We start from the raw sequence: 27126 nt of genomic DNA, 5'->3' as shown, positions 1-27126 counted from the left end.
TCGTAGTTTGTTGCATCGATATGATATCGTATCGTGACAAAACCCGCGATTTACACCCCTACTAATTACTGCACCCAAATTTTTACCAATTGCCAGGTTAGCTATACAATACCGAATGTATTTCTTGTTACTATTTTTTGGAAGTCCGGATCAATTGGATTTAGGTGATTTCCTGTGGGAAATCATGTTTTGGATTATGAAATTCTCCGGCAGCATGACCCACCTGCGTGACACTGTCCCGGATGGTGGGCGAGCGCTGTTTCCGGGTGGTGGTGGTGGCCATGGTGGTGGTAGTCTCCATAATGGTGGTGGACATGTCCGCCAGCGGCGTGGTAGAAGTGGTATCGGTGGCGAGCACCGAGGGCACGTCGCCCACCAAGCGCAGGCTTCCCTGCGTCTGCACGTTGGGGTCGCCCTCGGCAGCCAATTTGAGCACCTGCAGCCCGTTGTAGTACAGGCCCGAGATCTGGCCCTGGAAGTGGCGGCCTTTATCGCCGCCGCCGATTTTGATAAAGGCTTGGCTGTTAAAAATGGTCAGCTGGCGACCTGAGAGGTTGTGCGGAGAACGGAGGAAGTGAAAGTGGAGGGAATGGACATGACCGAGAGAGAGGAGGGAATGTCGAGAAAGGAGAGCACCAATAAGTCACGAGCACGTCAAGTGGAAAACACACTCAACAGCAAAGACAAAAACTCTTCCACCAAGCAGCATCTTCTATGTACATTAAATTAACTTCATTATTAGCTAGCAGAGGACTTGAGCAGAACTGGACTGCTTGGTGGAAAGGTGGCAAGTCGAGGTTCCGTACAAACAGACAGGGCGGAGGGGGGAGGTCACGGGGGGCTTTCTTGGGAGCAATTTAGGACCACCGTATGGTGCTCGCTGGCTGGACAGTCCACTTGGATTAAGGCGGGGGCGTCGCGGGTCGACCTTGACACTCCAAAGCACACGTGGGGATGGATCTTGTCAGAGCCCAGATGGAATATATTAGAACAGCTCCAGCTTGCTGTTATTGACCTCCAATGCACCGGAGCCGCGCGATGATAAAGCACCTCTGCCACGGAGGGGGGGGGGGGAGGGGGATGGTTGTAGCTAATGTTTAATTCAGCAGGGTTTGCTCATTAGCCTTAATCGGGATGGATGGCCGAAGAGGGAAGGAGCCCGCCTGACTGCTTAACCGGGCACTGGCACCGGGGAAGAGGTGAGACCAAATTGTCCCTAGCATACCATTCAAATATGGGAGGATGGATAATGGAGGAGGGTTTTAAAAAAAAAAAATAAAAATAAATAACGTGATGAGGTAATTATAGACGACGAGCCGCGGGGCTTTCTCGTGAAATCAATCCACGTGAGGGAAGAGCGAAAGGCATCCAATCGCAATGAGAGGCTGTCATATTTATAGATGACGCAGACTGTGAAATGAGAGAAGCTCGGAGCCCGCCGTCATTTGACATCCCGTGCAGTGCAGTCGGCTCACATTAGCATTTAATAAAGACTAATTTGTCGTCTAAACACACTTGCGATATTGCTTCCTGGTGGCGTTGGAAGAACCCGCCCGCCCGACCGCAAGGTAACGCCGGGGTTCAATAAGCGCTGCTATTAAACCATCTACTGCTGATTACTAATAGACGGAAAACTGTAGATAGAAATGCTCTATCGATTACCGTTCAATGAGAAAGACAAACTGATTGATAGAGATTTTGATTTGAGCTTCGGTACATCTAGACTGAAAAAGAGGTAGAGCAAAATATCATATGAAATATTATTGCGCATAAAGTAGTTCCAACTTTTTTTTTTTTTTTTAATCGAGTCCCGGTCTCTGTGGGGATGACCTACTTACTCCCACGTCACGGAACGCACTTGATGACTCTGGAATTGACTGGCTGAGAACAGTGTTTGTTTTGAGCGAGGCTCGGATGAAGTGATCCTTTTATGGCGCAAGTCAAAAATGGAATGAGAGCATTACGAAGCAATTTGGGCTTCGCTCGGCGCATTACGTCGCTAAAAAAACGCCAATGCCATGACCTTTTGTGTGGAATATTTGCCCTTTGCGACGTAATATTTATTTACACCTTTACTTTTGTGTCGCGCGCAAACAATTTGATTTTGGGCAATCGATCCTTGCCTCCCCCCTCCCTCCCAGATCTTCGCCAGCAGCTTTCATTAGAGCCGACATCCAAATGGTCTCTTGGTTAAAAAAATAAATAATAAAACAAACATCTGACTTAAAAAAAAATAAAAAAATAATAAAATATATATATATATAAATATAAAAATTAAAAATTAAAAATCTATTAAATCTATGGTTTATATTTTTGCCTGTAGTTTGCAGTGCTAATATTTTGGCAGCTCACCAAAGAGCCTAATGAGGTCCAAATTGAGATGTAAAGGCTCTAGTTAGCCAATCGCGCGTAGAGGACAAACTAGCTTGCGTCCGTATAGCAAGGAAAGGACAGCTAACAATTTGAGAGCAACCAAAAGTCCTGCTTCCCATTTTCATGCGTGGATTCTGAATGAAGCCCCCGAAGCGTGTCGGAATAATGACATACTTCACCTTGGGGAAATTGCAGGATTGCCATCTTGTAAAGGCTTTTTACATTCAGAACACGAGCTAGCCACAATATTAGCTACACAAGACTTGCATCGGGGAAGAATGCTCAGTCGGACTTAGTGGGGCAGGCCGAGGCCGGGGGCCGAACGGGCCCGGCTAATGCATAGATGGCTTTTGCGAGAAGGTCCGATACCGGGCGCCGAGGTACGCTTGATACTTTTAGCCCTCCACAATCTGCCACGAGGGATTATTGGTGGGAGCGGGGAGATTGGGCGCTTGTCTAACTGGAGAGGTCAGGGAAAAGAAAAAAAAAAACATCTGGAGGGCGCCTCACTCCCTCTTTCCTTCCCATATGCTAGCGAGGAGGCTTTGACTCTTGAAAGTTGGCCCCGTACTTAATGGCTTTGTGTTTACTCGTAACACTGCAGCCTGAAGGCTTCCATATAAACAAACGCCAACTTCCTCCTCAGATGAAAAAGTCAGTCAGTAGAGAGTACCACGACGGAGGCGGGCGGGCGGGCTTCTGACAAAATCCATTACCGACTCTTTTGCCAAGATATTCCCAAAGCACGCCACTCTGTTTTGTAATTAAGAGTGGGACTTTCTTTTTCTTTTTTTGGGTGGGTCTTTCTTGTTACTCGGATTTTCTAGTCGAGCACGGCGGATAAATTGTGTCTGACGACCGAGACAAGCGGCTCAACACAGTATCAAGTTAAGAGCGAGAACCCGGGCGAAGCGAAAGAACCTGAGGGTGCCGCCAATCTCATAAAGTGGGAGGAGCTATTTACTCCTGCAATTTATTTGGTCAGCTTTTAACTTTTTTGAGATACTTGCTCGTTTTTATCTCCCGAAATGATGTCATGGCATCATCTCAAAGCACTTCTGTCATCCCCGAGCTTCCGTTCGGCTTTCATATAGACACAATTCGTAAAAGAATGCCAATTATTTGCTATTATTGTACCACCCCCCTCGCCCCTTCCCCCTACTGAAACCATACCGGGAGCCAAGTTGCTTTTGTCTGAGAGGATGTGAGGAGAAAACGCAGAGGGCAGATGAGGATGACTGATCGCTAGCGCAAAGAGGAGAGCACTGAAAGTTTCTGACGGAACTTTGGAGACTCTGATTTGTTCCCTTCATTACTTCCCCGGAATGGCTGCCGCTTTGGATTTAGTCAGCTGGCAGGGAATAGGAAGGAGACGCTCGGCACGATCTGGATCAGGCCGGACAGGGATGAGATTGGGACTCGGGTCATTTTTTTTTTTCTCAAATGTGCTAATGCTGTGCTAATGCTCTGAGGCACCCGGGGTCGGTCAAAAGGTCGAGGCGCTGATATCATGACGACAAAGCCGGTTGGTAGCAAAAACCTGGACCATTTGGTAATGATCCAAGCTCCTCACCACACTAAGAATCAAAACATTGACACACAAAAACATGCTCCATTTGCTCAGCGGTGAAAACAATAAATGTTAAAGGGACAGCAGTCGAAAATTAGGAGCTGCTTTTCTTTGTTTTGTTTAACCCTCTGAAGACCAAGCACGTCGCTTCTTGGAGGTCTTTTAGAGTCAGTTAGAACTTTGTTAGCTTTTCCTCGAGCCATGGCTCCAATGGGCTTTAGAAGAATTTATAATCGGGTTAAAACTGAGGGCTCAAATCGCTCCGACTTGTCACTGGAGAAGCCCTCAGTGGTTAGTTTGTTAGGTTGGTTAGATTGCGCTTTCATAATTAACCCTTTGAGCTCCGACGTGTTGCCCCGCCCCCTCCCGTCGTATTCAATCGAGTTCACAAATAAGCAAACACCTCCAGCGAGATGCGGCGCGAAAGAAGGGGGGCGGGGCCATTGGTTTATTCCTCAACGCTCTCCTCTGAAGATGAAAGGGAATCATGCATGCACGTTTGGTGGCACGCACAAATCTTTCGGGGAAGCGGGCGAGTCATCTCTTATTGATCCGCCGTTTCGCTCCACTTTCATCTCCCGCGCCGCTCCTGATTGGGATTTGTGTCGGAAGCGGAGGCAACGGCGGGGCCGACAAAGGCTCGCTTTTGTTTCCGTGAAATAAACATGCGGGGCCTTCATCCTGTTTTGCGTGACGCGGAAGGAAGGCGGGAGGGAGCGATTGTTTGCTTCATTCCGGATGGTTCGCCACTCAAAGGGTTAAACGAGCATCACTTTGAACGGTCCCTTTAACTTTTAGTGACTTTCTGGAGTCATTTGTTCCCTGCGTTCTGTTAATCGTCACATTCATCCAACAAAAGACACAAGGGTGACACAAAGAGTCTTTTTTGTTTTTGAGTGTGGCAGAGGGATTATGTCAGGTTATTTGGGGGTTAGTTCTCCGAAGAGATGCAGTCCAAGTTTAAGGATGCGCTCACAGTGTGACTTTGAATCCCGATTGAATCATTTCGGAAGACTTAAAAGTTGACTCATTGGTTGGATATACTAAGTATGGGAGAAAGGGGGCGGAGCTGCGCAGTCACATGGTTCTGCATCTCTTCCAGAGCGGCGGTTAGCGGTAGATCATTAGTGGAAGTTAAAGTGATTTTATTACCTTTGTCGAGTAGCCACTCGTCAACTACCCGACCGAGGCGGTATGGGATTCTTTGTCTAGCAATAGCCAGGCGCTCATTATCAAAGTTCCCTTTAAGAAATTTGGAGAAAGATTAGGAAAGGTTACAAATAATAATAATAATGAGACAAAGAAAATCTGGAAGTTAAAAAAAAGGTTAGAGGTTAGAAGGGCAACATGGCAAACGTTTAGCATCAAAGTTATGTGCGTTCAAGCTTTGAGTTAGGGCAGCAAGAGCTTGAGGAATTTTTCGGGGCTGCTTGCTTCATAAGACGCTAGTTAGCATTAATTTATATGCTTTTCACTCACGGAAGACAGTTTTTTCTTTTATAAATGATTTAGACAGATTGGATTTATAGAAGTGCCCAAGTCTTAAAGCTGTCCCACGTTTAGTACACTTAAATGCATTGGCAGTCACGGCCAGGCCATCGTTAGCATAGCATAGCATAGCATAGCATAGCATAGCATAGCATAGCATAGCAACATCATTGCAGGAAAAGTGAAAAAAAGTGGAAAGTCAACATTCAGCAAGAAAATAGCTTTCATGGTTGTTTCAAGGAAGACATTTTGTTAGTTCAACAGCTCGCGGACGCCCGCCGCCCCTTCTTGAAACGAAGTGAGCGCTTCTGCTCGGCAATTAGCGCCTCTCGACAACTCTTCTTTTTACTTCTTTTTATCCCTCGACGTGCTTCAAGAAACCGCCACATGTGGCCACCGGGTCAGATGTCTTAACCGGAGTTGCTGTAAATAATTAAGAATTGTGTGAATGCTAACCAGCACAGCTTCATTTGATATTCTGCCATGTTTTTTTTTTTTTAAACTCCACAAAATGATCCAAGCCCTTCAAACGTCTCACAGCATTTCACTTTAGCATGTGCAATTTCTTCAGAAATCACATCCTCTTGCCCCCCCCAAGGAAATTTCAAATCAATCAAAACATCCTCTAATTCTCGCTAACGGTTGTTGATCAAGAAGCGACTAATTTTCCTTTTCAAGTTTATTTATTTGTATAGCCCTAAATCACAAGCAGTCTCAAAGGGCTTCACATAGACAGAAATTGACAATTATTCTCAAAGCATCCCCTGATCTTAAGCTCCCTTTTCCGCAAACACCGAGTAGCCCACCCACCCTCCGCTGAAAAATTGCCGCAGTGATCCAAAGTCAGCTGGCTCCCCATCCTGCACTACCCTCTTTTGCTCCCCAGGGGGCTCTCTACCCCCGCCAGCACCATCTGACGGCAAGCCTGCGTCTGTGAGCTCACACGTTGTGAAGAGAAGAATGAAAATTAATGTGGGAAGGAAGGCGGAGGGAGGCGCACAGGTGGTGGGCTACACGGGACGTGATATGAAGCTCTGGAAATTGTTACAGGCTCTTCCTAAGGATCCAGTTCCCATTCAGACGGTAAACTAATTGGGCATGAATTAATTGTGCCGCCTGTTGGGTTTCTGCCAGTTAAAAAAATAAGATGGCAGTGGGGTTGAACTGCTGCAACAATTTCCAGGTAACGTCCTTAAAGAGCAAGTCAACTTCCAAATTGTCTTTGTAGTAATCTATTCTGTGCAGCCCAGCTCGTTTTAGGATTAATGTTTGGATTGTGGAATATGAATTAAACAGGCACCTGTTTTTATACTTTCTAAAGGGGGCGGCCATTTTGGGGCTTGTTGTCGATTGAAGATGACGCTACAGTGGCCAGAGGTCCCAACCAATCACGGCTCATCGGTTTTCAGAAACTGAGTTGTGATTGGTTGTGACCTGAGACCTGGCAACTGTGATGTCATCGTCAGTCGACAGCAAGTGTCAAAATGGCCGCCCCCCTGAGATGGATAAAAACATGTACATTTTGCTGCTGAACTCATATTTTGCATAAAAAATATTAAAAAAGACTAGTGGTGGCAGTTACAACATATTATTGTGTTGATTTCCACTTTAACAATGTCTCCTTGGGAAATTTGATATTTAAATCTCCCTTCTCGATCCAAAACATCTAACAGAGGATATACGGCTTAAATCCTGGACTTGTCCTTTTTCAGCTAAATTGCACTTCTCCAAATCCTTTTGCCTTTGTCCTGCTGATCCATTCTTTCTTGCTTTCGTCCTTGTCCTTGCCTCATCCCACCAATCTGTCCTTATTCCTCTTCTTTTTCGACGTCATTTAACCTGGCTCCTCTGTTTTCTTACAGTCATGAATCATCACAAAGCCAAGGGTGCGAGTGTTTGAGGAACAAGTCCTTCTGCCATCTCCACTTTAGGAGCCAGAGGAATAACTCGCCCCTTCCCTGGCAATCTGCCTTCTGTTGGCCGCCCAGAGGAATGGCAGGATTTACCGCCGTGATGGGAGCCATGCTGGGCCCGCATCCCGGCTGCGGATGCTGAGGGGCAGGGCAAGGGCATGCTGATTGACTGGAAAGCACAAAACCAGGTGAAGGACAGAGAGGAGACGACGCAGAAATTGCTTTTCTGGGATCCGAGCCTTAACGGTCTTGCGAATACAGTGGTACGTTCAGATCTGAAAGCGAACGTCCTCCTCGTTCTCAAATTCACTTTCCATATCCTTTCAATGCCCCAGAAGATGCCACGGGTGCGCTGGGGTTCTCTCCGAGGAGCCGGCCGTATATCATGTAGCTCTGCAGGCAGCCAGGTGTCCTTGCGCAGGACACCCACATCGGAAATCCATCAAGCAGGGCGGAGATTACATTGTAGACCGTTGGCCGGCGGCCATCCGGTGGGCTGTCACGGCGGCGGCGGCGGCCTCCCTCCTTGTCAGGCTGGCCTCATTGCCTTCTTGATTTTGGTAACTTTAGATGGATCGCTTTCATCCTCGTGACAGGAATAGAGCAGAGGCTCCGGTGCAAACAAAATGATTCTGGAGCACGGGAAATTTGCCTTTCAGGGTTGAAAATGGATGAAAAGGTTCCAGGCGAGGCAGCGGTTTGTAAACACTCCGCCCACACCAGCTACGCCCGTACGCTTGCCTTCCGCGAACGCACGCCTCTCCTTCCTTAACGACGTGCTCATCTTTCATCTGCGCCGCGCCTCTCAAGCCCACGGCGTGTTTCGATTTATCCATTTATTTTTTCTTCAACGGCATCCTCGCCACCTTTCATCTCTGTCTCCTCTGGCGGCACCCCCGCAACTCGTCTAATTTGACCCAAAGCTAGCGCTTCCGCCCTCCATGCCACCTGCCGGTCGTCGTGTCTCCCCATCATCTCGGAACCACGGGCCGGTAATTGGACAAATCTTTCAAGTCCGTAGTTGCAGAGCACCAGAAAGTGGAAGCAACCAACTCCATGTTTGTCTCCCTTGTACAAACTTAGAGGTCCATTTTGTGTCCCTGAAGACGAAAAAAAAACCTCACCATGTTATTTATCATTTAAGCTGCACCGCTGAGTGCTTTTATGTTTTTTTTTTTCCAAGACAGGAAGTACGTATATCCTCAGGCTTGCCTGCACGTCCCCTTAGAAGGCCGATGGATAGCCGGCCCCCCCCCCCTCCCCCGAAAAAAAGCAGAGACCAGTTGAGTACATCGCAGGGTTTGAAGAAGTCAAGATTTAAAGCGCTGACACCGAGAGTCTGCTTCTGTCACTTTGTCTTTGCAGGAGGTTTAAAAAAAAAAAAAGAGCTGGTGAGGGAGCCACCAGTGACACCTGACACACTGGATTAACTGACCGGCTGCTCCTGTGACACTTTTTGTCTGTTCTCTGGCCACAGATGAACTTTGACGCGTCGCGGGGGGAGAAGCGTCGCTTTGACCTGACTTGAGGCGACCGACTACGTTGACCCGCTGTCGCTCCGAATCAGCACCTCGGAGCAATCTTCAAAATATTTGGGATTAGAGTGCAGGTTAGGCTGAGTGGCAGGAGGGAGGGGGGGGGGGGGAAGACCTTGTCAGCGTCTTTCTTGTGAAGGATAACAGAAGTACTACCCCCCCCCCCCCCCTCGGGAGCTTGTACAGCTCTTAGAATGTGGCCTGCGAAAGGAAAAGAATCCCAAAAGTGACTTTCTGAGAGCGGGCTCACGGTTGTAAAGACATCCCGATGAGAAAACCTTCAGCGGGTCGGACGAGACCGCGGGGGAAAGGCAAATTCACTACTTTTGTTTTAGATTGATGGGAACAATCATTCCTCATGGCGCTATCTTGCGCTCCATCTGGCAACATGGACATTTTGATTTGGGTGTTCCACGAGGAGAGAAAAAAAAAAATGCAATCCTGATAACGATGGAAATCAAATAGTTGCGCGTGTGCTCCCAAAAGTGTCGGCGTGGAGTGTTTTGTTCCACTTAGAGAATCAAATGATGCGATGTGGGTCACAGGAACTGGTTTGATTCGCTTTCCCGTTTCAGCGAGGGAGTCGAGTCTTCATCCGCCGCCCCCCCTTGAGGTGTTTGTTCCCCGAATTCTGCTTCTCCTGCAACGGCCCGGAAATAGATTGGAGCTTTTCCTTTCCTTGCATCTTCCGGAAACTTCGTGGGCGGGCCGCGGCCTCCAAAGGGCTCACTTTTTGAGTCGCTCCGCAGAGAAGCGATTGACAACAACAGCAAAAGGCTAATGCTAACGCTAACGGTTGATACGTTCCAGACATCGATTTGGATCCTCTGGTGTGTGTTTTTACGTGCGCGACTAAATCCAACCCAAAAACGAGTGAGCTCTCTCCGTCTTCCTGCAGCCCCGACGTGATGGATGAGCGAGGCGAAACACTTTTGTCCACGTCGAAACAAAAGTTTAAAAATACAGGATCGATCGCTGGCGTGACCGCAGTCCCGCTACAACAACTGAATCGAGGCGATCGAGAAAAGTGCAGAACGCAGCCGGTTGACCATTTTGCAAATGTTTTCAAACGGCTAACCTCCCCATCCCCTTGTCCTTTTTTTCTATTGATAACGTCGGGACACCTAACGCGTCTTCCTTTGAACAACCAAGCAAGCGGCGGCGGTAAACACAATTGCCAGAGAAATGCAGCGTGCGCCCAAAATAGCCTCGCAAGTGAGGCCTAAATAGAATCGTGCTGCTCGTCGTGACTCATCAAGGATGAGAAATGATTTGCTTTTATCTTTCGGAGCAGGCATGTGCTAAAAGCATTAAGTGCACTTTCCTTTGCGAGTGCGTAAAATGGCGGGCACTCGCACGTTTCGGCTGACCGGGATTCGGGTTTCAAGAGAGTCGGTCGGGAGCGATATAGACACGGGCAGGCTTCTTTTTATAAACTCACAATCCAATCGTGGCAAACATCTCGTCAGCATCATCAATAGATTTCTCCTGCTCACTTAAGAAATGTAACCATGAGTCATAAGAATAAAAAAAAAAGATTTGAAGAATCAGCTTAAACACCTCGTCGAAGTGGGCCAGCGATCGAATCGGGCAAACTGTTGCATTTCTCCCGCCATTGCGTGCCAAGTCAACGCGTTCCATTCACGTGTAATCTTTGATAAGGCACGACGGGGAACGCCGCTCACCTGACGGGAAGCGCTCAATGACGGGCTGGTTGTCCACCTGTAGCGTGGCGTTCCCGCCGCTGCGCGTGAAGCGCACCACGTGGTACTTGCCGTCGCTCACCATCACCGCGCTCTCCTCGATGGCGATGTCGTCCGTTCCCACGTTGAAGATCACGCCGACCCTTCCTCTCTCCTGCGGACAGAAGACGATGATCCGGTTTCACCAAAAAAAAAATCGTCCAGCCCAGTTAAAATGGATCTTTGACGTCTATAGCCGTCAACGGCGGTGAAAGAGTTGTATCGGCTTTATTTTCAAACAAGCGGACCTTGAGTCGTGTGACTTTGCTTTAGGTACTGACACCAATTTGTCTTGAAAATCAGAGCTCAAATCGGATCCAGAAATAGTGTGTCAATTGGATTTGTTGCATCGGCACATCAGCTTGATATCCGATTTGAGAATTGTTGAGAGTATTCTTCAGGTGGCTGAGGCATGCCCTAACCTTTGCCATCTATTAGCTGCTCGCTGCTTTGAGTCTCTCGTAACTCTCTGCTCACCCCCCACCCACAAACAATTCCATCCCCTCGCCATTTCCTGCCATGATTCGGACCAAAGGTCAAAGCCATTTAGGGAGCTGCGGAAGCGGAACGCCGTCTCGGTTGCACTGGTGTAAAGATTATGAGCCATATTAGCACACGGAAGGTCAAACTCATTTACAAAAGGGGAGGGGTGGGTACTCCGGAAGCGTTGCGACACCATCGATTCCGTGTAGCATGTACATTTTCCGCCTTCCATATTCTCACATTTCTTACGAGACGGTTCCCTTGCCGCGCTGCCCCTTTATTCACGGATTAGTAGCTATTAAAATTTTAAAAAAGCGTGATGCTAACGGAACCATAACGAGCACGTTAATTGAGTAAATAAGCACAGAGGTTGTACAGTACGTTAATGGACGGTGACATCACAAGCGCAATTACGGGCATCTTAATCCCTATTTGCAGATAAAAGTGTTTATTATTCCGCCGTCAGCTCTGGTTGGGAACCACGCCGACACATTCGCGGAATGCTTCCGGGACATTTTCCGGTTCAAGACTTGGCGAGCTTGTCGGGGCCCGTCGACGTCCGCATCTCGCGGATCAATGGTCACTGGTCCTTTATAGCTCGAGAGAGGCAAATATTTAATAATCTTTTGTTTTACTCCCATCTCAAATAGTTGGATAAATTTCTCACACGGCACGACTCCAAGTATTGATTGATTGATTGTAACCATTTGCCTATGCCATCGGGTCGATGTTAAATATAACTCTAGGGGCTTTTGGGTTATCCAGAAACTTTGCTGCTGTATTTTAATAGTGGGGAGAGATGGCGAAGTGATCTATCTCGCCCATATCAAGCAGTAGACACTGGGTCCATTTTTCCACCGTAGGATGAAAGCCCACCAAGATGGCTCTCGGTTTAGCAGCGCTTGACGGACACAAATGATCTCAGTCCGTGATGAGGGCCGAACATCTCAAATGGCAAAGTGCTACTTCGGTTACAGTCGGGAGCCACTTAATCAATAGACTTATGTTATGAACTACCCCGGCCGCAGTCTCGCTGAAACTCAATACCCATCCCGGGACATGAATATAAATATGACCAGAAGGGGGAGGGGTTGGAGTAGCGAGACACGCGGATTCTAAATTGAATGGCAGCTATTGATACCTTTTAGCTGCAAGAATAGAAAAAAAAAATCCTTGATGCGGGATCATCTCCATTAGCGCCCTTCACGCTTAGGCAGCTTAGAAGAATCACAACACCTTTGGCAGGAGAATTAATTCAATCCGCGCTATTAAAACTGTAAATATCAGTCAAACTCGCTCTTCCGTCAGCTTTGTGGCAGATGAGCGTTTGAGTTCTGCAACATTAGCATTCTTCCTAGCGTGATAGCGCCGGTGTCGGGAATATTCCGACGGAGGCGAGCCGGAGCTTTTCTGAGACGGCCCAGCGCTACGTAAGCGTCTCGACGCCGTTTGATGGGCCGGAGGTGTCTACGAGGAATAGCTACATCCAAATCCGAATGAAATGAAAAAGCGGTCGTGCCGCGAGGGGATTCCGCAATGTTCCTTACGTGGTTTCCCGTCAAAAAAGTTCCAATATGACCTTGCACAAAAACAGTGTTAAGGATGGAATAAGAATGAGCAAGCTACGGGCTTTTGTGTGCGTCCTCAGAGATTTCGCAACGATTGTGCAAAGCAGGAAGAGAAATAGTCCGAGGGTTAGACGGAAACATGTTCTGATTAAAAGGAGCTTCAGAAACCTTGATGATCCTTCGGGGATTTTTTGGAGGCGCTGCCGTACCTCCGTTTCTCGCAAGGACTAAAAGAAGAAATTTTCGGACGTGATTGATTTCTGGTTTGGTTTAGCGAGGACGCGATTTTTTTTCCGGCCTGATTAAATCTGACGGATTGCCACCACAATTCAATTCGGTAAGTGAAGATGTTGGCAGGTTGACCTCAACCAAAACAACCGAAGAGGAAAGAGCCGCCGCGTTCATCAGCCGACGGCGCAAGCTAGCTCACTAACGCCAGTTGTCTGCTTTAAGGCTATTCTTAGTTTAGGGATTAATATTTTTGTCAGAACTGCCAAGTGCACTCAGTGAACCTGATGTCTCGGTGTCTTATCGTTTCCCCGCATCTCCTCGGCGAGGGTAATTCTGGCCCGCCGCATCTTATCATCCTGTCAGTACGCAGCCGCCGTGCCTCCCGGCGCACAACAGCCGAGGCGTCGGCTGCCGGCAGAACGGCATCGGGCTAATCTTCCATTCCGGAACGGCGCCGTTACGTAAGGAAGCAAAGAGACCATGTCGCGACGATCGGCTGATTGGAAAAATGACGATGTCTCGTGGCAGGCATGGAGACCGGAGCGCTTGCTTTCTCTCTCCGCCAACTCATTTGTGTGTTTTGCCATGTGTGCCAGTCACCTTGACGCCGGCCCATATCTCTGCATCTTAATAGCGCGTTATCCATCTGCCTGCCTTCCGTCCCGCGGCTCTGCACCGGACCACTCTCGCAACTCGTCATAAGGTTCTGTGCTAAGTTCGGAAAATGGCGGCAGCAAAGACAACACGAAATACAAATAAATCGAGGTGAGATCGGTCAGTCATCGGTGTTTACTAAACACACATGGCCACCAGGGGGCGCCAGAGAGATGGATACATTTTACAATGTCAAATTCACATGGACATCTGTATGGACGTCTCAACTCGTTTTAGCGGGTGTTGGCTCCTCGCAGAGGATAAAGAATGTGCGTAAACAACTACCGTAATTTTCGGACTATAAATCGCGTTATTTTTCATAGTTTGGGTGGGGGGGCGATTTATACTCAGGAGCGATTTATATATATGTTTTTTTTTGGGCATTTTATGGCTGGTGCGACTTATACTCCGGTGCGACTTATAGTCCGAAAATTACGGTACTTCAATTTGTCACGCACCAGTGAAATGAGACACGCCCCCTAGAGTCCTCTCGTTATTGTCTCCGTAATCCCTTGTAATTAATTTGCAGCTCCGAATTTAACAGCCTCAGCCAGTATTCCCAAATTCCGTTTTCCGAGTCGTCGCTATCTTCCGGTTGTGTACAATCTCTTCGTAAATAATTAGCAGGCGCTCGCTTTCACTATTTCCGCGCGTGGCGTTTGTGTGCGCGCAATTCACAGGTGTCTCGTGGGAGTCGACACGAGACGACGACGAAGGCGCTTTGATTGCCAAAACAGTGGCGCTATTTTGTTTTGGGGAGCGCGGCACATGTGGAGATGAAGCCCGCTTCCTTGTCATCTTTCATCTCCGGTTTGCACGTTGCGTTTGTCAGGCTAGCGGAACCTCGTTGAGAGAAGAAAAAAAAAGAAAAAAAACCCACAACAAACTCAAATGGGAGATGACTTCTTGTTTTCACTTTTTTTTTTTTTTTCCTTTTGATGTTTTTACACTTTGATGGCGTAACAGTGCAGGTAGCTTAGGGCCAGCCGTGCGTTTTCAACTCTGTCGTGTGGCTGAAATGGAAAGGAATGACTGTGACCTTTGCAGGAAATCAAGAGGAAAGTGTTTTCTGTCTCCATTGTTTTCCGCTCCCTGCCTCATTTCCCTTCGCCTGCTCCATCTGCCTTCCTGTCACTCTGCCGCGGAAACAAAAACAACAGCCCGGAATCCTTTTAAACTTGAAAAACTTTCCTCTCTGCCGTATCTGAGCTTTACTTAATAAAAAGTTTACCAAAGTGCTTGCATCGAAACTCATCTCACGAACGAAGATCATTTGGACGGAACTTTCCTCGTCGCGGTGAGGCTCAGTGGGGAGACGGCCGAATGAAAAGGAGCTAATATTTGCGCCGCGCTAAACTGAGCAAACATGGATAAGGAGAACACAATGGCTGGCTGCCTGCTGTGTTGTTCTTTCATTTCTCATCACACCTCCACAAAGGGTGGCAGATATATATATATATACCGTTTTTTTCCATGTATAATGTAGGTAATGCGCAAAATTTAACTAATTTATTGTCCTAAAATCTGGGGTGCGCATTATACATGGGTATAATTTTATTTATTTTTTTATCCGGATATGATACGGAGGCCGCCATTTCCGATGCGCTTTCTTCTCTGCTGTTCACTTCAAACACAATGCTCTGGTATCAGACGCTTGCTCGATCACCTGCTCGTTTGCTGTCACAATGTACCCTACACATATCCGAAACATTTCTTCGCTATTGAGTTTGCTAGGGCATGCGCAGTGATACTGACCGGCAGAATAACATCCGGTTGTTCCCAAAGATGATCTTTTTTCTGAAATAATTTTACGTTTACCGACTTAAGTAGGAGTCAAAATTTGGGTGCGTATTATACATGGGTACAGGCTTTTTTCCAGCATCAACATGCCATTTTTAGGGTGCGTATTATACATGGGGGCGCATTATACATGGAAAAAAACGGTAGATATATATCCATACATATATATACACTACCGTTCAAAAGTTTGGGGTCACAAAATTGTTTGGGTGACCCCAAACTTTTGAACGGTAGTGTAAATAATATAATAAAATATTATGAATTAAATATTATAAATTATATCTTATATTTGTATAAGATCATATATAATCTATGAATATATACATATATATTATAAGATTTTTTACACAGAAGATTATATATATAATCTATAAATAATTATCTAAATAAATATATACAATACCGTTCAAAAGTTTGGGGTCACCCAAACAATTTTGTGACCCCAAACTTTTGAACGATAGTGTATATATATACATATATATATATATATATATATATATATATATATATATATATATATATATATATATACACACACACCATCCACACAACACCTGCGTCTCACGCAACCACCCGCTGACGCTGAAACAAAACAGGTTGTTTTGTTTAATCCATATGTCGCAGGAATCACACACACAGAGAAAGTTGACGAGAAAGTCGGCCAAATGCTAATAATGTTGGCGTTAATTAGCTGCCAATGTGCTTGAGTTGTAAAGGTTAGCACCTGACAAAGATCACAGTCACGCAGTTGACGCCCAATTGCATTCTGGGTAACAATAAAGCTAATTGGAGCGCGTGTCAGGATGTCGTCGTGGAAAAAATGTCAACAGAGGACGCGAGTAGCGGAGGAAGACTGCCACCGTCCTCAGCCAGAAAAGAACAACAAACTTCCCCTGGGCCAAGTTCATTATTCACTTAATTAGAGCGCAGGAGGACTCTCAAATTGGCGTGTCTCAATTTCGCCGCCGTTTTCTTAGCCTGCGTCTCTGCGCGGACGCCAACGCTCATGTCAATAAGTGCCTCATTTGCATATTTGACTCAAACAGTACAAATGAAGGAATTGGCCTGGCGCGGTCATCTGCAATTAATTGGCAAATGAAAGCTCCCCCGACGCGGGGTCACATTGCAGCTGTCGAAACGACGACACGACGACAACTAATTGTTTTGCTGTCAATGAATGACTCAAAAGGTCTCACTTTCTTCATTTTCATAATTGCAAAGCCCAATTAGCATAAATAATAACCCAGCTGGCCCCCGTTGATTGTTATCGTCCGTCCCGTCTGCCTTTCGGCTCGCGTTTAGCTTTTTGCGTCCTCCCCGCTCGCCGCCGCATCAAGACGGATGACATCCTGTTTGGGTGTATAAATAACAGCGCTGCTCGCTTAATGGCTCTTCATGTGGCAGATAAACGGCGACATTTATATTCATCGCGCTCGGTCTTTGTGTGTCAACGTGCATCGCACGGCAACAAGCTAGCTCATCGAGGACCACGTGAAAATGCTAACAGTACACAGCGAGTTGGGACGAGGAATGGGGAAATATTGAATTGCCAAGCTTTTTTTTTTTTTTTTAAAAAGAGGACATTTTGAGTGGCAGGCAATTTTCAGCATTCGGACTACATTATTTACTATATTTATTTTTTTCTTCTTTATTCCTTTTTTTAAAGTGAGCAGCAGTACAACATGAGTTAGTTTCACCCAAATAACCTATTTTGGGCCAAACGCAATTAATATTTTAATTGATGCCGTTTTGGTTTATGACACCATTTTAATGTTTGTGGAGTGTAATATTTGACATTTTAGAGCATCTGAAAATGTATTTGTTTTGTTCTATGGAACTTTATGAAGTTTCTTAAATACTTCTGTTAAATGAATATGGAATGAGCCCAAATTGAAGTTTCTAGTCATGAAATGCTCCCAACTGCAAAATGTTTTTGCCCTTTTTGTTTGTGATGCTTGTGTTTGACAGTTTTTAGTTCATTTCTATTACTTTTTATTTTTAAATTTACACATTTTATTTTATTTATTTATACGACTTTTTTATTTTTAACTCAATCCATACATTTTGTTTTATTGATTTTAATTACTTTTTATTTAGTTTAATTTATACATTTTATTTATTTATTCAACCTGTCCAGGGACTACAGATGACAATTAGCCATTGGCTACAATCTGGTATATTTACCTACGTTACATTTGTTCATTCAGTACCGTCCCTAATGTCAATTGTCACTGTTGGCTTCCCTTGTTGGGATTGCCGTTGGCGATATTTCACGTCAGCGGTGCTCAGAGTGTTAAGACACCCGCACACAATAGAAACGTGTGTGTGTGTGTGTGTGTGCTATTATTCCCCATATCAATATCAAACATTATGAAGCCAGACCCAAGCAACAGACAAGGATCTGTAGGAGTTAATGGTCCATGGACCCGCTCAGCGTTGAGCCTCCGGGCTGCCAGAACGAGCTCACGGGGGGGGCTCATTGTGATCACGCCAGTGAAGAGGAACAATTTGCAATGCGCGACAAATACGATCTGACAAGGCCATCCGTGTGCACGCCAACAAGACGACCATTCAAAATGGGGATGAGTCCATTTAACGCTCCTTTGTCGGCGTTAAAGGTCCGGACACCCCGTGGGTCGTGTTTAAGAAACGTACAAATGGGAAATTCCTTGCCGTGTCTGACTTCTTGGAAACGTAGCACATCAAAAGGATGCAAATGCAAACTAATTTGATTATCTTCTTCTTCCAGATTTGAGTGTTTCATAAAATGTAGATGTGGCCATTCCCACAGGTGCCACATTACCGACGCTCAGCGAAACAAGGAAGACAAAAGGCACAGCAGGTCTCCCTGTAGACCTGATTGGCCATTAATGGGAAGATGGATGTTTTTTTTTCTTCCTCCCACCTCTCTCCGTCAACATTACGACTCTCGCGGGAGGGGCCCCAATCCGATGATACATGAACGCTCATCGGGGGAACATTAATGGCGAATGTAACTATTTTGCTGCCATTATTCTCCATAAAGCACAGGTCAGCGCGTCTCAAATGCTCGGCCCGCCGTGCGCCGCGCGGCCGTAAAAATCAGACCGCGGCGTCGTTAGCGCCGAGATGGACGAGAGGATGCCGTGTTCAAGGACCGCGCCGAAATACACCGCGCCGGGTGGGAGTGTCCGTTTTAGGCCGCCGGGGTCCTTTCCATCAGCGTCACATCAAGGCGTCAGATTGTTTCTCCTCCCGCCGCTCGGCCGATGCCGGCGATTGGAGTCCTGACCCGATGTGCGCAGAAGCGTCTCTATCTCACGCCGGCATCAGACAGCCCGTAATGAAAGCCGCGGAGGTCTTCATCTCCCCATTCCTACTTTTCTGACACGGCCTCGTACGTCTTCTTGGCTGTCTTGGCTCGTGTTTGCCGATCAGTCCGCCGGAACCCCGAGTGCAATCTTGCCCAAAGCGGACTCCGACTCGCTAAATCGTAGCCTCCTAACGAGCTGGCTGTGTGGCGGACAAGTGATGGAGGACATTATCAACACCGGTGGATGCTCTACTCCATTCCTGTCTACTTTGTGCACCGGAGATGGCGCCTAACCACCCCTTTTTTCCACCCTTCGATAAAATACACCAATAGGAGTCATAAATCTTGCCACGGTAATATTATGCGCAGACGGTTAGCTGACAAAAAAAAAAATCCACAGCGGGGCGAAGGATTCCCCTTGCGTTGTGCTGGCATCGAATGAGACGAGCTGGCGGGATTTGAGAAAAGACGGATCGCCTGTACACGTTGCGCACCTGTCCGTTCCGCAGCATGGAAATATAACTTGGAATATCATAAAGGGGTGAAAAGCAACCATGGGAGAGTTTGGCCTCCAGGAAGGTTGGAGTATGACCACACAATATCATCCTGCCCATCTCAATGGAAGTTCTGACAATGGTTGACTTCCCAAGTTGTTCCGAGTATGAATAAGACTCAAACTATGGTTATCGTGAATTTCCCCCTGGGGATCAATAAAGCACCTCTCTTTCTCTCTCCCCCTCATACCGTCTCTCACGCCCTTTCTAGCCAAACTATAAAACTTCGTACAAACTCTAATATTGGTCATTTTGGAGAAGAAGATGTGACTATTGTTATATTGTCCATGTTTTCCACCACTGGAGCTACTAATGCTAACCGTTAGCATGTCAACAACCTTTCCCATTCATGTTGGCATCGCTTCAATCATACTTGATCTTGAATTTTTTAGAAACCAATTTTCTCGGGCGCCACTCCAAGCTTATGTGTCTCGACAAAGTTTTTTTTTTTTTGGGAACCCGAGTACTTGCTTAGAAGTGGCGCGGGATTAAATGAAAGTGGATGCTGCAATGCGGCTCAAATAATCTCCCATAGCACCTTTTTCCTCTGGGCCTTTTTCTCAATATCGATGTCATCAATGATGCTACTAGCAATCTTCTTTGTCAAGTGGCTCGCCATTTTTCCCAAAAAGATACTTTTCATTTCGCATATATGTAAACAGTTGCTAATCGTTCACTAGCGTTGGTGGTGAAGAAAGAATATTCGATTTGCTAGCAGGGTCTATGTTTACAAGCGAGTCGTGTCGTCCCGGCGCGGGAAACGCGGCCATGTTAGCTTGGCCGCATTTCAACGTCACCTCTGCGTGACGGCGCCAAGTCTCCACTCGTGTTCAGCTTATGTAATAAGCTCCCGCCATCGCTCCAACGCCATCATCGCCGGAGCCCTGACGCTTAAAATCATTTCAAATGTGGGCAGGAGGAACCGTTTTGAAAAAAAAAAAAAAAAAAGAAGAAGAAAAAAAAAGCTTGTTTCTCTCGTTCTGCTGTTGTCCTACTTTTAGGGCGGGCGCGCCAGAGAGAAGGAAGAGCGAGACAGAGATGGGAGGAAGGAGAGATAGAGAAAGAAAAGGAGTGTCTGCGAGGATGCGATAATGACAGTTAATTCAGAAGGAGGCGGAGATAACGCCGCGAGCGGCGAGATGCAGTTGTCAGATTTTCTGCTCTGCATGGCTGTCATCCGGGCCGAGGGGTTCGGGACCCGAGCAGGACAGGAGCGACACTTTTAATTAAGGATGCAAAATAACGCTCAGTGGCTTTTTTTTTTTTCCAGGTCAACTTGTACTGCGTGGGAGATGTATAAGAGGAGCCTTGGTGGAGTGAAAGCTTTTCTGGTGCTCAAAACACAAGTACAACTTTTCACTGGGCTCCATTTTCTCTTCACGATTTTTGGATTTTTTTTCCCACTAGTTATGCAGAGTAAATTCATTCACGGGTTGCTCCTTCTAAATTGTGGGCTGCTTTCTTGGAGTAAAGCTGTGGACAATATTCATTTAATAACGGCCCCAAAAGACGCCAGCCACCCCCCGTTTGTCAGATAACCAGTCCTGGTCTTGGAAAGTTTTGATTTTGTAAACCTTAAGACCTGACAGGGCAAAAAAAAAAATCACATCCATTTCTCGGAACTGCCGAACTCACACACTGCGTTTTATTTCAGAGCTGTGCCTAAATACTGCACTTTCATCTTTGTTTTTTCCCCCCCCCCCATCTTTTTATCCGTCAAATCAGCGAGGCACGTGTCGTGTTCCTCAAACTGAATAAAAAAAAATATATAAAGTTAGAAAGTCTCTCAAATCGGGCCAGATCAATGGATAAGGCTTGGCAGGCAGAGTTAATGGAATGCAGCTCGTGGCCTAGATTAGGATATTTTTCTTTCTCACCGGGCTGTCCTCGCACCACTAGTTGGTATATCGCAAAAAGAAAAACAGACTCGTTATTATTATTATTTTTTTGCATACATGCTTACAATTGAAATGTACAGTGTTTCTCAAAAAAAGGAACGCTCAGCAGTTTGGTAGGAATCTCAAATTGTGCTCGTATGACGTCAGTCCAGGGACCCTTCACAGTCCTGACCTGCCATCGAGGACTCATCATAATCAAAGCCATTAAAAAGACGTCATGGAAATGTCAATGCGCTGTAATTGATCTTTAGCAGGCTCAGTGGCGGAGGCCATCGAAGCACCTTTTCAAGCTTACCGTCATTCATTTAATAGTCGGCATAACAAGTATGAAGCAAGACATCATCAAAATAATCGAAATAATTAAATCAAATAAAAAATAAATAAATAATAAAAATAATTCTTGGTCCGGTTAATGACCCAAAATTCAAGATAGCCATCTATAACTTTCCGTCAAATTGGGTTTCGAGTCAGATTTGGAGAAATTAATTCACGTCTACCACCGCCAGAAAAAAAGAAAAAAAGTAAGTTGGGGTGGGGCGCAAAAAGTGAGTAGCCAGTGTCAAGAAAATCAAGAAGAGAAAATTCCATTTTGGGAGCCCAAACACCGAGCAGCACTTTAAGAGATTAGCCGCTCAATTTGATCCCGAGACAGGACTTTATAAAGTGCACATGTACAATGGTGCCAATCAAAGAGCTCATTACCGACTATTAATCACAGTTAAGGGAAGTGGATTGCGTAGGTTGACGAGGCTAACGTAGCCGCAGTGACAGAGCACCGACGCTCACCGGAATGGACTTGACAGATCTGGTGCACGGAGATACAGGTTGGGCGGGAAAACGGAAAGAATGGAGTCAAATGGCACAGAACGCAGCGGAGTTGGCCGTCTGGCTTCAAAATGCATAGACGATAAGAAAGGCCATGTGTCATGTTAGCATTTGCTGTGTTGAATTGTGCTAAATGATTTTGTGCATGTAGGACAGTCTTATCTAGCTCTCACTGTATATTTATTGTTTTTAATGGCATTTTATTAATATTTATTCATTAATTACAAAAAGTAAACTCAAATTATGGCGAATTCAAATGGACGTTGCTTTAACTCTTCTTGGCTCATCAGCGCGGCACTAATATACCGTAATTTTCGGACTATAAGTCGCACCGGAGTACAAGTCGCACCAGCCATAAAATGCCCAAAAAGGTGAAAAAAAAACTATATATGTATATAAGTCGCTCCTGAGTATAAGTCGCCCCCCCCACCCAAACTATGAAAAAAAACGCGATTTATAATCCGAAAATTACGGTAGGCTGTTCTTCGCGGAGCAGAAAGAATACATGACTCCGCAACAGAAGACGGCATTTGGCGTTAGCATTCAGCTCGCGGACCGAAAAGCAAAACCAAAGAGTAAATCGAAGCTGACAAATTGCAATTCACTACTTCTGGCAATATTGACAAAATGTTTCCAGAAGCATTGCAGCTACTCCGACTTGTGTGCGCTCGTGTCATCAAAAGACACATGACATTTCTACTTAAGAATACGATTGCTAAATCCATCGAGTGAATGTTTGGGGAAACTCAATGAGAGCTCCATCGCCAGCACTTCCAGGCAGGATGTGCACTGTAAGCGTTCTTGGAAGCAATAAAGCTTCATCCATCATCTCAAACTCACTTTAGGCCCACGTTGCTTCTTCCTTTAACCCGCCGCACCTGCGGACTCGCGATCCGATCCGGATCGGGACATCGGCGATGCCTGCCTGCTGTCAGCTTTTATTCAAAGTGTGTGTTCTAAGCGCGGCGTCTATTAATAGTATCTTGTCCTCGACGTGCTGCTTTGACATTGCAACACTTGCCTTGCTGTGAGCAAACCTGAATTCTGCAGCGCACACACACACACACACAAACAGTATAAGCAATTTGTGCCACAAGCCGTCCAAAAATCCATTTATGACTCCACTCAAAGTGGCTCAAAAAGAAAGCTGGGATTAACTACAGCCCAATTAAAAAGTGGACTCGACCCTGTCTAAGTGGAACAAATAAGTGGACTTTAAGTGAACACGCTTGAGGCTCAACGACTTGGCATGGAGGACATGCTTTGAAACGGCTCAATGTGGTGACCTCTCCAAAAGTGGAAGCTTTGCAGAAGCACAAAGGCAGCAGGACAGTTTCCTCGTTGGAGTTTACATGGAGTTAGTTGTCGAATTCGAAATATTTGGTGGGCGGACCTTTCCTGGAGGTCTGAATCGGATGTAGCAGATAAGCAAATCTGAAATTAAAGATAATTAACAAGAACCCATGTGATCTCCCGTGACCCGGATGTTGTCTGATAGCTTGTTGCTAAAGCTAACATGAACGCGGATTGTTTTGTCGATTCTGCCTCGGGCATCATAAAGCTTCTGAACGCTTTCACCTCAGCAACATTCGGCGCTGCCGGGCACGCTAACACACACAGAGCAGAATAAGATAAATTCATAAAAAAATAAATAAAAAAAGGCCCTGGGCTGAAGATTTATGAGAGCAATACAAGCGATGCTGCGAGTGAACATTATTTGCAGTAGGGCGAAAGGTTTAACATTAACGGAATTGCGCGACGTAACTCGCCATTGTAAACACGACTTCCATTCATGCATCACTAGCTCCAAAAAGAACAGCTTTGACAAAGAATTCAAAGATTTCGTTTTGAATGCCTGATAACCGTTTGTAAAGAATTACCGAAAAGACCGAGCGCTCACTTGCGAAGCTTTTCGTGTTTTGCTTTGCCTTCCACGGGGGGCATGTTTGGATTCATGCAGGTCTTGTTTATGACACGAAGAGCATATTGATCCAGAACCACTTTGCTTTCACGGGCTGTATCGAGACTTTGAGCAAGGACAAGCATCGAGCATCTCGTCAACCCAACGTGGAAGATGGATTCAGCAATTTAAAGGATCCTTAAAAGTATTTTGACAAATTGTAAGGGCATTATTTTTTTTCTGTCTTAGGTCTTCAGCAAAGCATTAATGAACTCACTGAAATCAAATCTTTGACGTCTATAATCGTCAATGGGAGTGAATGCTTGGATATGTATGCGGCACATTGTTGCTGCCCCTTTTTTAATCATGGTTTGGTGTCAACAATGCGGATTTCATTTCAAGGTAACATGAGGCCGAAATATTCTCAGCACGCTTTACAAAGGTGGTTGACTCATCTCAGTGCTCGTCCTTTTTACAAACTGGAAAGAGAATGTGTGTGGTAATCAGAACACGGTTGAGCATAAACGCTCAAATTGGAGATTTGCTAACAAACAAGCAAAGAAAAATGCTACGCAGGCGTAAAACTCAATAGAACCTTTTTTTCCACGCAGCAATAACGTCAGGCAGGCACTTTGGCTTTTTGCTGAAAATGACTGCTCGGTATGGCTCCAAATAGCGCCAGTGATTGTGCTATTAGAAAGCCTAATTGTATTACTGTTGAAAAAAATGGAAATAACAGCTAGTGACGCACTTCAGATTTTGATTTGTTTTTCGTTAGCTTCTTGCTCCACTCAAAATGAATGGACATAAAAACTAGTCACCAATCTACCGTTTGTTATATGATGAAGAAGGTGAAAACGCTCAATCAGGAGGCATTCGGCCATTATTTAAGGTTATGAGCAGGAAGTAGTCAGGCGTTCCTACGCGCTGGCCCATGAATGCAGACGAGACATCTAAACGGAACGACTGGCAAAGCGTGAGCGCCGCCGCCGCCCGCCTTCATTAGCGACAAACGTCGCAAAACATCAAGAAGCCAGAAAGCACCACGCCACTTTGCAAAGGGCGAGCGGAATGTGGCGCAAGCGCCTCAACTTTACGCAGCCCATCCATCATGCCCTTTCCAAAGTTTACGAGGGCTTCGTAAAGTGAACGACTGCCATATTTGCTTCTTGCATCAATGGCTCATCTCTTTATGCATAAAAAATAACCCGCATCGCCCGCCCTATTACTTGGTCTGGGAGTGAAAACAACTACCTAAATAAAACACTCCGTGTCAACAGTTCCCAGGCAAGTAGGAGTACTCGCGCTCATATTAAAAAGCCAGCATGGCCTATTTATTGCTTATAAGCCACAAAGCCACAAATAGGCCCCTCTAGTGTGGTATCGCCCGCATTGTAATAGTGCAGAGTTGTTTATAAACAGCAAGAGGGCTTCTCGTAACTTCCCCGGCGGGCCGGCGGGGAATCCAAAAGTCATAAAAAAGTAGCAGCATTTTTATTTTTCCAGGTTTTCGTTATGAAGTGTTTAAAACTAACGACAAATATGCTAACGCTAGAAGACAAATTTAAGTTTTGCTGGATGGTTTGCAATGGAGCAGGGTCGCTATGGTAACGATAAGGTGTCAAATAACACAATGTTGCTACGGTAACATATAGGCAACGGCTAAAATGTCGTATTTACTTATTGCTGCCAACACTGTAAAACGTTGTCATTAAAAGCAACGCAAAGTAATGAAATCGGGGATCTAAGCTATACCGCATTTCTGCGACTCACTAGCGCCCCTGGTAGCCGTCATCACCGTGCTCCACATGAGGACCATGAGAGTCCCAGTGTCAGGTAAATGGACGGTGATGGAAAGCGAGAGTGGCAGGAAAGAGGACAAAGATAAAGGAAGAGGAGCACATAATGGGAAACAGATAAGAAGAATTTCTATCGCGGTGGTGCGCTACTATCAGCTGCGCGCACCTGTGCTCATCTTTCTACCACAACGGGAAGGCATCCATCTTGGAGGTCGGGCATACTCTCCTGACTCGAAGTGGATTGCAGTCTATAGGCGTCACTGAAAGCCGAGAAGCACTTATGCGACTTGTCGTCGGACCGCGGCGATCAAAGTAATCGCTCTGTTACGGGCAGCCATGGCAACCTGGCTAGCTTGAGTCCAGTAGGCTAAAACCCGCTGTATGTTTCGGCCCACGGTTAAACACAGATGCCGGTACGTTCTTCGGACGTTCTCTCACCATTTTGTTTGGTCCACGGTGTCATAGCGTAAACGAAAACAAACTGTTTACTTTTGTAAAAATGTCCCCCTTCAAGGAGTTGACGCCGCACGCTAGCTAGCTAGTCTGTTAAAGCCAATGTCTACCGACGTTGGTGCTTTTAAAAGCCAAGCGCAGCATAATTAAGAGGACCCAAACACCCGGCGCCGGCTGAAAGGACTCATTTAGGGGGAATGGCTCAGGAGGAACGGCGGCAAATGAAACGTAATTGCGATGGGAGCGGAGGAGGCGGGCCGAGGCACTCGCCTGCGTGGAAAACTGAGCGGCGGGTAGAAACGAGGGGATAAATGAGCCTCTGACGTTTGACAGAGGACGAGCGCTTGTAAAACAGGAAGTCAGGTGAACTAATGACTAACGGGGGAAGATAAAAGTGGCAGCAGCTCAGCTATCCTTTCAGACGAGTTTTTTTTTTTTTCTTGTCCATACCAATCTGAAGATAAAGTTGTGTGCCAAACACAAGCAATAACTCACCTGAACGTCGGCTTTGCTCATTATGGTCTGTACTATTATTTACAAGTCGGAATTCAAATTGATGCTCCTATCAGGGGTCAAAGAGACAATCGAGGGGGGCGACGGTGCGTTTAATGCGACCGGCGTCTCTCCCTTTAATTGTCATTTCAAGTTGTCATTAGCGCTGCTTTTTAAATGACCTTTAAGCGTAACATATGAAAGCAATAAAGTCGGATGAACGAGACTAATCGCTGGGCATGGAACGAGGTGTTAATCAGCCTGGACCCTTGCCATGTCAGTGTTGCATATCAGGAATACATAAATACCACTGATACCTTTTTTTTTTTTTCTTTGCTTATCCATAGCAATTTTCACAGATTCGGTTTATCTGCAACGGATCATTTTGGTACGTAAAAAATGGCACAGAACTCAAATGGTGGGCAACAATTGTACATAAGGAACAAATATAAGCTTATTTGAAATATATAACAAACTTTTGAACGGTCGTGTAAATATTATTATAATAAAATATTATGAATTAAATATATAAATTATATCTTATATTTGTATAAGA

General features: G+C 45.8%; 1 protein-coding gene across 5 annotated transcripts in view; it reads right to left on the bottom strand.

Moving 5' to 3' along the window:
* Positions 1–27126, bottom strand: part of LOC133162526 (neurexin-1-like) — a 266581-nt gene that overhangs the window by 7303 nt on the left and 232152 nt on the right. For 4 of the 5 annotated variants that reach the window (XM_061291765.1, XM_061291793.1, XM_061291775.1 and 1 more), the window contains 3 exons: positions 10565–10736; positions 5096–5185; positions 224–546 (listed from right to left, as the gene is read on the bottom strand). In XM_061291765.1, coding sequence (XP_061147749.1) covers positions 224–546; positions 5096–5185; positions 10565–10736 — 585 coding nt within the window. The remainder of the gene's footprint in view (positions 1–223; positions 547–5095; positions 5186–10564; positions 10737–27126) is intronic. The other variant, XM_061291783.1, reaches the window with a different exon arrangement.

The sequence above is a fragment of the Syngnathus typhle genome, linkage group LG1 (assembly GCF_033458585.1).
Source record: "Syngnathus typhle isolate RoL2023-S1 ecotype Sweden linkage group LG1, RoL_Styp_1.0, whole genome shotgun sequence".
Lineage (NCBI taxonomy): Eukaryota > Metazoa > Chordata > Actinopteri > Syngnathiformes > Syngnathidae > Syngnathus > Syngnathus typhle.
Note: the sequence above shows the minus strand (reverse complement) of the source record. Positions and strands in the feature narration are given on the sequence as shown.